The following is a 16,467-nucleotide window of genomic DNA, read 5'->3' as shown; positions in this document are numbered from 1 at the left end:
TTTGACAGTGGTCACCCAATTCAGCCTCTCTTTATATATTTTCAGTGTCAGGGAGCCCATTACCTCACAAAGAAGTCCAACTCACTGTTGGACAACTTTAGAGAGTACACTTTATATCAAGCTAAAATTTGCCTTGCTGTATTTCAACTTTCTTTTGGGCCTAGAATTCTGCCCTCTGGAGCCACATAGCACAAGTCTAATTTCCTCTTCCTAATGAGAAGCCTTGAGTATTTGAAAGCAGAGTTCATGTTTTCCCCCAAACACCTCTAGTTCCTCCAACTTTCCTCATATCTGACATGATTTTCAGGTCCCCCTCCCTTTACCATCATATTTGTCCTTCTCTGAATGTGCTCCCTCTCAGCCTCTGGCTCCCTAAACTTTTGAACCCAGTATTCTAATAAGTGATCTGGCAAGGGAACAGAGGACAGTAGGATTAATTCTTCCTGGGAAGGTGAGATCTTGTGGTAGGTCATTAAGAAATCTTTGTTGTATTGTGATGACCTCAGGGGTGTCTCCTTACCTTCTGCCAATTTTTTTGACTGAAGTTCTGAAGATCAAAGGAATTGGGATTCTTGGGAGAGGGAAAATGGAGTCAGAGAAGGAGATGGTGTGTGTTTGTGTGTGTACACAGATTGCAGAGTCTGTCCAATCACTCCTCATGCCCAGGAGAGGTTCTTAATCCTCTTCATGAAGCTGACAGTGGGTATGTCCAAACCTTTCATAGGGAGATGCAATGAAGTCCCAAACAAAAGCTCAGTTGTCCCTGTAAGCTCATCAGCTTAATCAGAGAATTCCCCTGATCAGTCCCCCTACATTTAGATTGCTGGATCAATGAAGTTTGTGTCTATGTTACAGGCTGAAAAAAGAATTAGTATAATGGGATATCCTCAGAGGAAGGCTTGGGAGACAGAACCTTTTTTTTTTTTTCTTGACATAGAAGGGTAAGGAGCGGTGTGAATTTCTGGAAACTCTAGCTAGTGCCCTGGTATCCTGGGAAATTTCTTGATACATTTTTGGGGAAGCAGTGTGGTATAGCTTGAGTCAGGAAGACTGGACTATAAATCCAACTTCCCACACTTATGAACTATGTGATTATCATTACTTGATAATTATCATTACTTTAATTATAATCATTATTTGACTTCTCTGAGCTTCAGTTTCTTCATCTGTGAAACAGGAATTAATACCTATAGTATTTACCTCAGTAGAGTTGTCATGAGGCTCAAATAACCTATATACAGTGCTTGGTGAACCTTTAAATGTCATATAAATGACTATTACTTTATTTTTCTTTCACTGGAAAATTTCCATGATGCTTAACCACATTAGATGAGGCACGAAGTGTGATACAGTGGGAAAAAATGCTGGATTTCAAGTCAAAGGACCTGAGGATGTTTCCCAGCTCTACTTCTAGTAACATATTATCTGTGACTTTGGACAAGTCTTTTAAACTTTCTGATCTTTAGTGTCATCAGCTGTAAAATAAAGGGATTGGACTAAATGACCCCTAAGACGCTTTCAGCTCTAAATCTATAACTCTATGACATCTCGGGTTACATAACTTTTATCTGCTTCTTTCCTTTGCCTCTATCACACTCTACCTTATATTTGTTTGGGACCTCCTCCAATTAAAGGCTAAAACACCGTGAAGACATAGACTGTGCTACTTACTAGTTTTTACTTTTGTACTCTATTGCTAAATAGTGTCCTGAACATAGTAGGTACTTAATAAATATGTAATTGATGGATCCATTAATTAATAAATCACATAATTAATAGAGGAAATGTTTGAGGCAGAAGTTGCTGGCCTCTGCCATGGAGGACTGTTAGCTTCATCATCATCAGGTCACTGGAGTAGACTGACCTTGACCTTCCCACATCTATGACCATAATGAAACAAACCTGAAAATAGGAACAACATAGTTGTTTGGGAAGATCCCAACTCTTCCAGTGACCAAGGACACACCCTTAAGCCAGCCCTCATGGTACTTTCCAAGGACCCGGATGCCTTCTCCTTTTTGAAGATCTAATTCGTCTGGTCCATGGGCTGAATAAGAATGCAGAGCAACGAACCTGGGGAAAGACAGGAACCCTAATGAGGAGAATGGAGACAGTGAAGCCTGCTTGGTGGAACTTATCCTCTATCCCCCCAAAATGTTGATCAAGGATCATCTCGGGTAAGGGTATGGGATCTGGCATCCAAGCAGAGGTCAGAAGAGAAGATTCCCTGTTTGACTCCTTCTATGACAGTGAATGCACTTTTTTCTTAAGAGGAAAGGCCAAAGGAACTAGGTTGACAGAGAATAGAAAAGAGAAGACTTATACAGATGAGGGTCTGGGGCCTGTGAGTCAGATTCCCTTTGGGGCAAAGGGCGGAAGAGGGCGGGGCCCAAGCCAAGATCTTCCGCCCTCATCAATACTTTTTTAGATCTAAGAACAGGGTAAGTAATGACATTCTCCATATTACCTACATCACCTCTGTCTCACAGGGATGTTGTAAAGAAAGTGTTTTGTATACTGGAAAGGGGCATAGATTTATGTGAGTTAATATCATTTTTTATATTATTTTCCATCTGCACAGAGGACAGGACAAACGGGAATGGATTTATACCAAAAAAGGATTTAGAATTAGGGAATCTCAGAATTGGAAAGGATCTCAAAAGCTCAAAGGGTCATAGAGATCTAAAAGCTGGACAGAACCACAAAGGACACCTAATTCAATCATTTCATTGTATAGATTAGGAGACTGTGCCCAGGGAGCTTAAGTGACTTGCCCAAGGCCACATCAGGTCATAATCCTTATCTTTCTATTGTACCAAACTAATTTCTGTATTTGAAAAAAAGATCCCCTCTACAAATTACTTGACAAAATGGTCCTCAATCTGATCCTTGCCTTGAGAGAAGGACATTAGAAAGAGTATCTTGATTTTAAGGGCTACAGCAATAGTGTGCTTGGAGCCAGCCTGAGATGGCTTGTGGTAGCTGATTGTTAAATGTTCAGCGTGAGCATTCACAGCTCAGAAATCACATGTGCTATAAATCAGGGCTTGTTTTGTTTGTTTGCTATTGTTTTGTTTATTGGTTAGACTTAAGGAAGCGATGGAGAAAATGTTAATAATGCAAATTAAATCTAAAGATGTGTTGTACATTTTTTAATAAAGGAAAGCTGGTTGTTAAACATTTACCAGCACATCCCTGGTTAAGAGACATGGTAAAATGCTAGTAAGGCAGGCTGTGCAATGAAATACTGGGGATTTTAAAGATATACTTATCTTTATACTTAGAGTCTATTGCACCTCAGAACTTGAACTGGAAGGGCCCACAAAGGTAATCTATATCAGCTCCCTCATTTTATAAATGAGGAAACTGAGGCCCAGAGAGAGTTAAGTGGCTTGCCTAAGATAACTCAAGTAATAAGTAGTAGAGTCAAGATATCAACCTAAGACCTCTCAATTAAAATCTAGCACTTCTCCCACTGTACCATGCTGCCCCTTCCAAGTTATTTTCTGGGATGGTTTGAGAGCATTTCACTTGAAGTAGAAATGGTTGTTACTATTCTTATAAGGATCCTTGGAAAAGCTAAGGTGGACACGGTGTGGTTCACCCCTCCAGGTCCCTTCTAGCCCAAGAAACAAAGGATTCTGTATTCATACTCACATATTAGCTGATATGTGTTGCTGGGAATAGGGAAGGTTGACAATCGCGGCAGAGTGTCCCAAGGATCCAGATGTGTTGTAGTAAGTGTTGACCTATAGTACACACACACACACACACACACACACACACACAGAGAAGAGACAGCAGAGCATTAATCAGATGAGCTCACCAATACTTTTCCTTGGAAGTTGGAACAACTGTAATGGCACACCTGAGAAGAAACAGTTGCACCCTTTTCAGATGAAGCTCCTGTTTGTGGGAACTCTGCAGTAGTAGCTCGTGGCATCTTGGAGAGTGACCCTGTTAGCATCAAGCCCCAAACTCCTGCTGAGAATGGTGTAGAGCTTGAGGGTCTGGCAAATCTAGTCCTGCAATGACTTTCTTCGTCTTCTCTCTTTTTGCCCTTTCACCCACTCAGAGGTCCTTCTCCCCAAGGAAGATTCCTGGACTCTATTATTTATGCCTCAGTGGGAATTCCTGTGTTTCCTGTATTCCCCCTGCAAGGGAGTTTTGCATTTGAAGCTTCAATTCTCATTGCTGAATGAAATGAAAGACTGTTTGGCATGCTGGACTTCAGACAAAAGTCCTGGGATTTTCAATAATAGGTATGCCATTCATTAGCCATGTGACCCTCGGTAAGTCACTTAGCTTCTCTGGGGCCTCTGTTCCTTCATCTGTAAAATGAGGTGATTAGACTAGGTGACCCTATAGGTCCCTGCCAGTTCTAAATCTATGATCCTATGAATAATGAAAAAGGCTTTATTTCTTCCAAAAGGCATTTCAAGAATTAATTTCCCCAAAAATTAATATTTTGGGGAAAGGATAGGGGAAGTCTTTTATTGCCCTGTGTCGGTGGCCAGCAACTCTGCCTATGCTTCAGAGGCCAGCAACAGGTAGCAAATTTGCTGATAAACACTTATATGTATAAAGTTCAGAATGGATAATCCATAGGCAGATAACTGAGAAATGACTGAATTTATTCTTGTTATAGAGCATTGGCATCAAACTCCAGGAGAAACAGGGGCTACTAAACCACACATAAAGGATCCCTGCAGGTCACATATCGACTTGGAAAACTACATATTAACACCACCTACATTCTGCTGTACTTTTATTTATTTCATTAAATATTTCCTGATAACATTTTAATTTGGTTCCTCAGCAAGAGAGTGTTGCAGGCAGCCTGTTAGCATTTCTGCTAGAGTGCCAAAAAACACAGCTGGGGTTTGATCCTTTGTATGTAGGGTGGGAAGGCCCCCCCCACCCAGTAGGCTGCCTGTGACATTTAATCAGGCACTGGGCAGAGTTCCCAAGGGTTCAGATCACTGTTTTGACTCTTTTGCTTACCTCTGGAAAAGTCTAGCAGGTACAGATTACACTATAGTACCCTGGACAAACTGCCCTCTGGTAGTCTGAATCTTCATACTTATTCCATGTGTTTGCTTAGGACTATTACACCTAGTTATGCAGGTATAACTGACCTGACAGTGTGCTTATTTATTACTGTAGGGCTGTCTGTCCCTGGGATCTTAGGCGCAATGTATACATGTGTCTCTGTGAGCATTTCAACAAATGTTTCAAAGGATTAGGGCTGGAAACAACTTTAGAAATCATCCCCTCCAAACCTCTCATTTTACAGCTGGGGAAATTGAGGCCCAGAGAGGTAAAGTGACTTGTCACACAGACAATAAGAGGAAAAACTGAGATCTGTAATCACATCTGACCCTGAACCCAGCACTTCTTCATTGCATAGCATGCTGTTTCTGTGTATGAAAAAGTCTGTATGTCTATGATTACATGTGTATATACACACATATATGTATATTCACATGCATGCATGTGTGAATTTTGGAACAACTCCGTTCATCTTGTATCAAGTTATCCAGCCAGAAACCTTCTCTCATCCAGGTACCTTTTCCACTGTATAGAGTTGTTCTGAGGTTTGCAACCAAATATTGTCAAGCCAGTTTTCTCAAAATAAATATAAAATATAAAAAAGGAAGTGGTTTTGGGCTAAGCTGCTAGCTGCTCTGCTTACCCACAGCAAGGCAAGGTAAGGCCCTGCTGAGTTTGGGAGAGATGCCAAGGGAACATCTTATTAAATGGAAGACTAATCTGGTGTTGGTGGAGACTGCTGGAAAACTGATTAAACAGGATAAACTTCATTTAACAGTCATGACTTTCAAATGTTAGGTTTGAGCCGAAAATCCCTTCAATCCATAAATGTTGCTAATCGCCTAACGAGGAGGGAACCACTGCAGTACACAGATGCAGATTTCATCCCGTGGTTTGTCCTGTTCTATGCCATTTCTGCCTGATTAAGTAGTCGTCTGTGGGTAGAGGTTAAACCCCTGCATGGAACCTAGGAGGGAATAAGAGTGTGTATTTGTGACCAAATGAGCATTGGGAGGAAAGGAAAAATGTCCAGTTTGGGTCTCTGTTTTTGTGTGTGTGAGAAAGGGAAGGAGGTGGTAAGTAGGAGGGGAAAGGGAAAAGAGGAGAGAAAAAGAGAGACAAACAGACAGAAAAAAAGACAGAGACAGAGAGAGAAAAGGAGGAGGAAGAGAAGGAGAAGGAGAAGAAGAAGAAGAAGAAGAAGAAGAAGAAGAAGAAGAAGAGAAGAAGAAGAAGAAGAAGAAGAGAAGAAGAAGAAGGAGAAGGAGGAGGAGGAAGAGGAGGAGGAGAAGGAGAAGGAGAAGAGAGAAGAAGAGAGAAGAAGAAGGAGGAGGAGGACTAGGAGGAGGAGGAGAAGGAGAAGGAGAAGAAGAAGAGGAAGAAGAAGGAGGAGGAGGACTAGGAGGAGGAGGAGAAGACGAAGAAGAAGAAGAAGAAGAAGAAGAAGAAGAAGAAGAAGAAGAAGAAGAAGAAGAAGAAAGAAAGAAAAAAGGAGAAAGAGGAAAAAGAGAAAAAGGGAGAGAAACAGACAGAAAAAGAGAGAGACTAGGGAGGAGAAGAGAAAGAGAGTAAGAGAAAGAGAGAAAGAGCGAGACACAGAGAGAGACAGAGAGACCAAGATAGACAGAAAGATGAAGAGAGGAGGGAAGGGACAGTGAAGATATTCAGAGATAAGAAATAGAGGAAAGCAAGCATAAAGACAGATGAAGAAAGGACACAGGAACAGAGATAGACTGAAAGAGGCAGAGAAGAATAACTGCAGATATAATTAGGAGAGAAAGACAAATAAATAATAAGATAGAACTTCGACTTTTGGATGAAAGCAAGTCTATTCCTACTACTTAGGGAAGTTAGAGATAACCAACCTTTATTAGTAAATTGGTAAAATGACTGGACTGACCTGTCCCATAAAGTCAGTCCTGGTTCCAGGGCTCCAAGTTCTTATTCTTACATGTAATCTAGTATGAGTTTCAATCAGTCAACAAGCATTTATTAAACACCTACTGTGCACCAAGACCAAGTATTTATTAAGCACATACTATGTGCCAGCATTATACTAAGCAATGATTATAGAAACAGAAGCAAAAGACAATCCTTGCCCTCAAGGAGCTCAAAATCGAAATGAAGGAAACAAGCTAACATATATCACGACCTATGTACAGAGCAGATATGAAATGATTAACAGAGGGAAGGTACAAGAGTTGAGAGCAGTTGGGAAAAGGCTTCTGATTTTTTTGGTACTTGAAGGAAGCCTGGGAAGCTAGGAGTGGAGATGTGGAGGGAGAGTGTTCCAGATTTCCTAATAACTTGGATTTTTATAGCATTTTGTTTAAAAGTTTTTGGTGTACCTGTAAAGAACGCTGGATTGGGATCTAGGAGGCTTTCTTTCTTTCTTTCTTTCTTTCTTTCTTTCTTTCTTTCTTTCTTTCTTTCTTTCTTTCTTTCTTTCTTTCTCTCTTTCTCTCTCTCCCTCCCTCTCTCTCTCTCTCTCTCTTCCCTCCCTCCCTCTCTCCTCTCTCTCTCTCTCTCTCTCTTCTCTCTCTCTCTCTCTCTCTCTCTCTCTCTCTTTCATTCTTTCTTGTTTCTTTGCTAGGCAGTGGGGGCAAGTGACTTGCCCAGAGTCACACAGCTAGTGAGTGTTATGTGTCTGAGACCAGATTTGAACTCAGGTTCCCCTGACTCCAGGGCCAGTACTCTATCGACTGTGTCACCTAGCTGCCCCAGGCCTTATTTCTAAGCCTTGCTCTATTACAAACTCTCTTAATAGCCTTAAGCCAGTTCAACCTCTATGCTCTTATTTCATCTATAAAAGGGTGTTAGATTAGATGATGATCTGTATGGTCTGTTCTAGCCCTAATATTCTATGATCTACATAAAACTTCTCAGCCTTGCTTTTGAGACACTCTACAATTTGGTGAGGTATACCCTTCAATAAATAAAAAAAGTATTTATTAAGCACTTACAATGTACTAGGCTCTGAAGATAAAAATACAAAAGCAAAAATAGTCTCTGCCTACAAAGTGCTTACATTCAAGTGTTGCTGTTCAGAGAAAACGCTAGGGGAAAACTTGAAGAAAGAAAGATCACTTTTACATGTAGGAGGGTCTCACTCTTCAAGGAATAGAAGGTAGCTGAGCTGAGCCTTGCAAGAAGAGAAGAATTTCAATGAGCAGAGGCTTGGAGAGAGGCAGTTCTAAGTATGGGGTGAGGTTTGAGAGTGCAAAGCAAATCACGGATTTGCTAGTCCTCCGATGTGCATGGTAAGTAAAATTCTTGAAGTGGAATAACCCTGTTAGCTATGAAACAACTGTCCTGAGATCCTGCTCTCCTGATTAGCGAAGACTTTATGGACTTTGCTGCTATCTTCTGGCCAACAATCTTGCTGCCTGTTCTCTTTCAATCCCTCCTTAACACAAACCTTTCTAGTTCTGGAACCATTATCAACTCAACATTGCTATTGCTACTGGAAAAGTATATATCTGATTGTTCCCCTATGGGTCCACTGACCATCCGTAATACTTAATAAAGCTAAGTAGCTCCTTTTGACTTGGATCACTCCCATCTATGTATTTGTCTCCCTCTACGTGGACATAAGGGCAGCGAGGTGGTTCAGTGGATAGAGTGCCAGGTCTGGGGTCAGGGAGACTTTTTCTTTGCCAAGAAAACACCCAAAATGGGGTCAATGATGGACACAACTGAAAAAAAAAAAAGAATGGAGGTGGCCAGCTGGTACAGTGGAGAAAGTGCTGGGCCTGGAATCAGGAAGACTTGAGTTCAAATCTGGCCTCAGTCACTTAACCTCTTTGCCTTAATCCACTGGTGAAAGAAATGACTAACTACTCCAGAATCTTTGCTAAGAAAACTCCATTGACAGCACTTGCTATGGTCCACTGGGTCACAAAGAATTGGGCATGACTGAATGACAACAACATGTGTGAAAAGGCAGTAATGGAAGGATGTGGATTTAACGACACAATTTCTGTCATGCATAGTCTTGTTTGCTTAATGCATTGAGCATGTACTTATAATGGTGTTCAAATACTTCACTTTTCTTCCTTCCCAATATTGCCCCTAATCAGTTCCACTTAACTCTTAACCCTTTGCCTTCTTTTTTTGGGGGAGGCTGGGCAATGGGGTTAAATGACTTGCCCAGGGTCATACAACTAGTAAGTGTTATATGTCTGAGGCCAGATTTAAACTCGGGTCCTCCAGAATCCAGGGCCAGTGCTCTATCTTTTCTTTCCTTTTTTGGTGAGGCAATTGGGGTGAAGTGAGTGTTCAGGGTCACACAGCTAGTATGTGTCAAATGTCTGAGGCCAGATTTGAACTCAGGTCCTCCTGATTCCAAGGCTGGTACTCTATCCACTGTGCCACCTTACTGCCCCCAATCCTTTGCCTTCTTGTGTTATCTCTGCTCATGACTTACCAAAATATAATCCTTGAATATACCAACCATCCTTCTTCTCTGCTCTGAACAGTGCTGGAGGAAATCATGCAACCTTGCTGATTATAAACTTATGTTATCTATAATCTCAGCTGGCAGCTAGCCATGCAATGGATAGAACACTGGTACTAGGGAGATCTAAGTTCAAATCTGGCCTCAGACACTTACTAGCTGTGTGACCCTGAGCAAGTCACTTAACCTCTATTTGCCTAAGTTCCTCATCTGTAAAACGGGGACACACTGGAGAAGGAAATGACAAATCGCTCTAGTATCTTTGCCCCCAAAAAGCCCATAGACAAAGTCTATAGGGTCACACAGAATAGGTCATGACTGAACGACTGTGCAACAATAATAAGCCCGTTGATTGCAATCCTCAGCATTGCTTATGTTCTAAACTTCCTCCTTTTTCCTCAAGTCTTCCCCACTTCCTCTTCCCCATTTCCTCTCTGCAGAGAAGCTTGTCTCAAACTTCATTGACATAAGACAGCCCATTCGCCTTGAGTTCCCACTCTTCTCTAAATCTTAAAAACCCTCAACATCAGTTAGCATTCGCTCCTCATTTACTCCAGTCTCTGATGGAAAGACGGTCCTTCTCTTCCCTAAGACCAACTCTTCTATCTCTACTTCTGATTTCATTTCATTCACAGGTTTTGCCCCTCATCCCAATCTCCTTCCTCTAATTCTCAATTTCTCCCTATCTAATGGCTCCTCTGCTGCATATAAACATGCTTAGATCTCCCCATCCTTAGAAAAACTCTCACTTGACCCTACCCTCCCCGCCCCAAATAATTGTACTGTGTCTGTCCTTTTCATAGCCAAAGTTCTAGGAGAAAAAAGCTATCTACATCTCCTTTCCTCTTACTTCTCAAGTCCTTGCAATGGGGGTTCCGACTTCATTATTCAACTGAAACTTCTCTCTCCAAGGTTACCAATGATCTTTTAATTACCAAATGTGAGGTCCTCTTCTAAGTTCTTTGTGATTTCTCTGTAGCATTTGACACTGGTCACCACCCTCTCCTCTTATATTGTCTGTCCTCTCTGGGTTTTCATGACATTGCTTTCTCCTGGTTTTCCTCTTGTCTGGTCAATCTATCTCAGTTTCCTTTGCTGAGTCACCAATTATCTTGTCAATTTTCTTAGATTAAATTACTATCCTTCTGCATATGACTCCCAGCTCTATCTATCCAGTCCTAGTCTTTTCAGCCTCACATCACCAAATGACCTCCAGACATTTCTAATGGGATATCCCATAAACATGTTAAATTCAACACTTCCAAAGTAGAACTCACTATCTTTCTATTCAAACCCACCTCTCTTCCTAACTTCCTTATTTCTGTTAATGGCAACACCAATATTTCCAGGCATCCAGGTTTGCAGCCTCAGAGTCATCTTTGACTCTCTTCTCCTTCACCTCCCACATCTAAAGAATTGCCAAGTCTTATCAATTTTACATCCTCAACATCTCTCACATATTTTTCTTTTCACTCACAAAACTGTCTATTTCAGGGACTCATCTTCTTTCACCTGGAATATTGCAACAAACTCCTAATTGTGCTCCCTGCCTCAGTTTTCCCCCCTCTCCAAACCATCTTCCAAACCATAGTTGTCAGGGTGATTTGGTCTGACCATATCTCTCTCCTACTCAAAAAGTGCTTTGCAATCTGGCTCCAGACTGCCTTTCCCACTTCATACACGTCATTCACTTTCACACATCCTGTTCTTCAAACTGTCCTACTTGTCCCATCTACCACCTCTGGACACAGGCTATCATTCCGCCATGCCTGATATAAACTTCTTCATTTTTGCCTCCCAGGATCCTTAATTTCCTTAAAAAAAACAAACAAACCAGATGCTTCCAAGATGCTAGTGCCTCTCCTTCCTCCTCAAATCACTTTGTATTTCCTTTGTATATTTGATGTATTTCCTTAAATTTGTTCATGCTGTTTCTTTTATCTTTGTATTCTCAGGGCTAGCACATAGTACGCTCTTAACAAATATAAGCTAACTGATTGAGATGAATTTTGAAGGACATTTTATATGTACTTATGTATGTACATGTTGTCTCCTCCAATAGAAGGTAAGGGACTTAAAGGAAGGGACTGTTTCATTAATGTCTTTGGATACCCAATACACAGTCCTTGACATATAATAGATGATCTTTGATAGATGGATGGATGGATAGATTATTATTTTTTTTAATTTAAATTTTTTTATTTTTTCCATATGCTTTTGAGTTGAAAATTTTTCTCCCTTTTCCTCCCCCCGACCCTCCCCAAGATGGCGCACAATCTGATATAGGCTGGATGGACAGATTCTATAAGACTGAAGTGTCTATGGACAGACTCCAGCCAACTGAGAGATGTTCAGAGAATTTGATCAAAGCATCGATCTCAAGCATTGTGCAAACATGGAGCCCCATCCAAGGATATACTCCACTACAAAATTCCTTTTACTTCAATTCAGCAAGCATTTATTAAGTACCTACTATATCCAGAGCAGAGAGGCAGCATGGTGTTTTGGAGAGTTGGCCTTGAGTCAAGAAGACCTGTATTCAAATCTCAATTCTAATACACTTTAGCCACATCAACCTGGACAAATCACTGGGGCACTTGATACCTCAGGCAACTAACAAGTTGTTAGGATTATAGTGCAGAGAGGTACTAATCTGCACTGGTAGAAGATCTTTACTGGGAGTTGCCTGTGGTGATGGAATAATAGTAATGGCTGATATTTATATAGTGCTTTAAAGATTACATAGCGCTTTACCAATATTATCTCATTTGAGCTTTACAACAATCCTGCAAATTAGGTGTTATCATTAACCCCATTTTACAGATGTGGAAACTGATGCTGAGATAGGTTAAGTGACTTGCCCAGAGTAATAGGGATACTAAGTATCTGAGGCGGGATTTGAAATAGGTTCAGTTGGAAGAAAGAAAGAAAGAAAGAAAGAAAGAAAGAAAGAAAGAAAGAAAGAAAGAAAGAAAGGAAGGAAGGAAGAAAGAAAGAAAGAAAGAAAGAAAAGAAAGGAAGGAAGGAAGGAAGGAAGGAAGGAAGAAAGAAAGAAAAGAAGGAAAAAAAAAGAAGAAAAAATATACAGAACATTCATTTTCCAGACAAGTAATGCAAGACTCAAATCACTAGCTGGTGCTAGAACACAGGACTTCAGCCTCCTTGTCTAGAATTTGTTGCATGGTTCCAGGACATTAACATTTCCTTTTCCTGAACTCACTGTTACTGTGATAAGTGAGACTGTTTATAGGATGCAGCTCTGAAGTCCGCAGAAGAAAAATTCTGCATACATTTAAACTATTATTCCATTCACACTGCTTGCTGTAACTGCGGCTGCCCCTAACTCTACAGACGGTAGACTAAGCAGCAAGCGGCGAATAAAGCTCATTCTCTCTCTTTTTCTTTTTTTTTCCCCCTGTGGAAGAGGCAACTTCTAGATGAGATCATCACCCCAGAGCTGCCACACTGATCACTCTTCTCATCAGCATCCATCTCAGTGCCAGCAGAGTCCTTGAGCTAGCCCTTTCCCCAGCCCCTACTTGTTCTTTACGAGCAGAGGGCAGACAAGCGATGTTTGTTTGCCCGAGAGTAAAAACATTCTCTGAGAAAGGGAACTAATCTATCTTTCCCAATGAAGCGGGGCACTGTGAACTGTCATGACGGGTCCTCACAAGCAGAACTCACAAAACATCCATCAAAAGAGCTAAAGGACACAGCTAATGCAATGATGCAAAGACTTCTTTTCATTCTGCTTATTATTAGCAGATACCTTTGGATATTCTGCACTCCTCTGATGTTGATTTTGTGGAATAAATTTTCCTTCCTCTTCTGTGTGATTTTTCCACAGTGGGCATTACTGGCCAAAAGCTCTAATTCTGAACTTCCGAAGGTTTGGTAAGAGCAGGTGAGCACTGTGAAACTGTATTTAATTAAATCGAGTTTGATGAGAGTAAATAGTAGGGTTAGCTACTATTCACACATCTTCAGGTGCTCTTTCTAAGCCTCCAAGACTCTAGGCAGTGATAACTATAGCAGCTGTCTGGGGAGAAGATATATTCTAGGTTCATCAGCTGTGGGATAAATCATTCTCTACTCTTTCTTCTTACTTTGGTGTTAAAATAGCTGAGGAAAAAATAAAATTATAGGAGAAAATATGACACATAAGACATTTACTCTATTAGTGCATTGTATTTGTGTCTGCTAATAGAGGGAAAAAAAGAATGAATAATTAAGAGATAGGGGTGCAGTTTCCTAGAAGGTGTTTAGCCTAAGGCTTTTGAGGGATGGTCTGTCTTTTTGTACTTTTTTGGGGGGGTAGGGAAAGAAAAAAGGAATAGCAGAAAGAGAATCTTTCATTCCTGGAAATTGAAGAATAGCCTGGAATTTTTCTAGCCCATAGCTTCATTCTTGATTTTAGCTTAGAGGGCTAGGGCAGAAATGACCAACTATTGGACCACATAGTTTCAATCTAGGTCCTCAGCAAATCCTCAGCTAGCATGTAGGAGGGAAATCTTCCTAGGGTGGGGTAGTGGGAGAGAGACTAAAATCCCAAGGGTTCTAACTGTTGGGCCTGTGAAGTTTTTTCTTTTTAATGTTGATAATTGTATTCCAATATAATGGTTTTCTTTGTAATCCTATGCATTTTATTTTATGTATTTAAAAATAATACTCTAAGAAAGAGTCAGTAGGTTTCACCAGACTGTCAAAGGGGTCTATGACACATAAAAGTTTCAGAACCCCTACTGTGTAATGACTAGAGGAAGAGGTGTGAGGAAAGGACTGGCAATGAATGTGATGGTGTTGGACAATGGACATGGAGGCTTCCATCTTTGGGACATTCTAAAACCAGCTTTTGACTCCCTGCTCAATTTCCTTCTAAAAAAGATTCAGCTGTGGGCTGTTGGGCCCTTGTATAGGGATAGTAAGTTCCTTGCTAGGGCTATTTTTTGTATTCTGTGGCTTCCTCTAAAGGGTGGGGCCCAGCAGTTCTGTTGCCCAGCACTGCTTCTGGCTTCACGCTAACAGTATGTTACTATGAAGCCATAGAAATAAAGCCAACTTCTGTAAGCTCTACTCATTTCTTTTTCTCTTATGTCTACTTTCAACACAGTATATTTTAGAGATAAAGGCCTGTTGCATCCAAAGTAGACTGACATTCATATCACCCAAGCAGAGACTGACACGTATTGTGAGTGCATGTTGCATGGCCAGGGTACATGGGAGTTTTTATTGTAACCCTCATACTTCAAGTCCTAGCAATCCACATGGAGCAAAAGCGTGACTCTGACAATACTTACGTTTGTACTTTCTTACAAGGTCACATTAAGTCACTGGTAGTTCTTAAGGAAATATCTATAGGTGGGACCCCTTCTAGCTTGCTATGCAACTGTATTTTCTGTCCTGCTATTAGTGGGGTCCTGTCCCTCATGTTTTTCATTCCAAGACATCCCCCAAGTTTGCAGTCTCTCATCATGCAGCAATTCCTTGCTCGCACCCATCTCTGAAGTATCATAAATACCATTCCCCTTGGAAAGTGGGGTATGAGTAGGTGGTATGGTGGTAGGGTTTAGTTCCTGAGCTGAAATTCAAAGGAAGATGAACAGAAAAGAATGTTGATACGATAATGTTGATACATCCTATTCCATGGGGTGAAGAGTGTGGTCAGGGAAGACTAGTATCTCTGGTATCAGGGCTGTTGAGCCCTTTCAGGGCTACTTTCCACCTTTGGTGTCCACCTGATCCACCTAACTCTCACCTGTGGCTCCTAGAAATTGTACACAGTGGCCACACCCTGGTAAACTCCTTTGGCAGATGGGCTACACCAAGTCAAACTTGTCAGTGAGTTGGGGGGGGGTGTCTATCCCAAGCATGTGAAGACTTCCCCTAGTGGACTGAGTGGATGAGAACAATCTGTTCCAATGGCCATGAAGGCAGCTGAAGCAGGCGCTGTGGAGTGCTTAGAGCTTGGTTAGATATTGAAGATGCCAAGGTCATTCACTGCACCTCGAGTCATCACCAGTCATCGTGACTGTCCTGCCACTGGACTGTGATGACTCTGGAAGAGAAAGTGAGACCGATGACTTTGTGCATCTTTGCCTCATTTAAATCCAATTTATGCGTGAATCAAAAGACATCACCTGATGTAACATCATGTTACCATTTTACCTATCTCAAAGTCCTGTGGGGATAGGCAAGTGATGAAGCAGCAGGTGTGGATACACTGGGAGCTGTAGTCCCAACCCTGCACATAGGCAGCCCAGGCCATAGGGTCATCTTCTCCCTGGAAATGGCACTGGGATTTGGCAGCCCCTTGGATATCTGAGCAGCCTTTTAAGAATTGCACCACTCACGTCCTGGCATGAGGAAGGGGCTAGAAAAGGTGCCCTAAAAATTGTCTGTTTACCCAACACTGGCCTGATTACCACAGCAGGTGAGGATCCCACCCTGAGGTCAAAACACAAGAAAATGTACAGAAACATCTGCAAAGATGTTTCCACTCACCACTGGTACGTGGAATGTGCACATACTTATAGACAACACAAAATCCGGTAGATCTGAAAGACGAACCGCTCTTGTTGTGAGAGAACTTAGCGGGTATCACATCCAAATAGCAGCCCTAAGTGAAACAAGGCTGGCAAAGAAAGGCCAGCTTACTGAAGTTGGAGCTGCATACACAATTTTCTGCAGTGGTCACCGCGAACGAGAGTGCTGTGAAGCTGGTGCGGGTTTTACAATCAAAACTAATCTAGTCAACAAGCTTGTATGCCTACCAAAAGGAGTGAATGACAGGTTCAGGACAATGCAATTGTCACTTGCTGGAAAACATCACACCATCATCATCAGTACCTATGTTCCCACCATGACGAACCCTGATAAGGTCAAAGAAAAATGTTATGAAGACCTAGAGACCCTTATCCTCAATTTGTCAAGAGAGGATAAACTTATAATTCTGGGTGACT

The 16,467-nt window shown here is 41.4% G+C and overlaps 1 protein-coding gene across 1 annotated transcript in view; it reads right to left on the bottom strand.

Moving 5' to 3' along the window:
• The window catches only part of SH3RF2 (SH3 domain containing ring finger 2), a 189,173-nt gene that overhangs the window by 37,149 nt on the left and 135,557 nt on the right, over positions 1-16,467 (bottom strand). Inside the window, exons 7-8 of the mRNA XM_020964305.2 lie at positions 3,658-3,749; positions 1,903-2,073 (exon numbers count right to left, since the gene is read on the bottom strand). Of these exons, the coding sequence (XP_020819964.1) occupies positions 1,903-2,073; positions 3,658-3,749 (263 nt within the window). The remainder of the gene's footprint in view (positions 1-1,902; positions 2,074-3,657; positions 3,750-16,467) is intronic.

This window comes from Phascolarctos cinereus, unplaced genomic scaffold, assembly GCF_003287225.1.
Source record: "Phascolarctos cinereus isolate Bilbo 61053 unplaced genomic scaffold, phaCin_HiC Scaffold_2;HRSCAF=192, whole genome shotgun sequence".
Taxonomy (NCBI): Eukaryota; Metazoa; Chordata; class Mammalia; order Diprotodontia; family Phascolarctidae; genus Phascolarctos; species Phascolarctos cinereus.
This window is presented reverse-complemented; position numbering and strand designations above follow the sequence as displayed.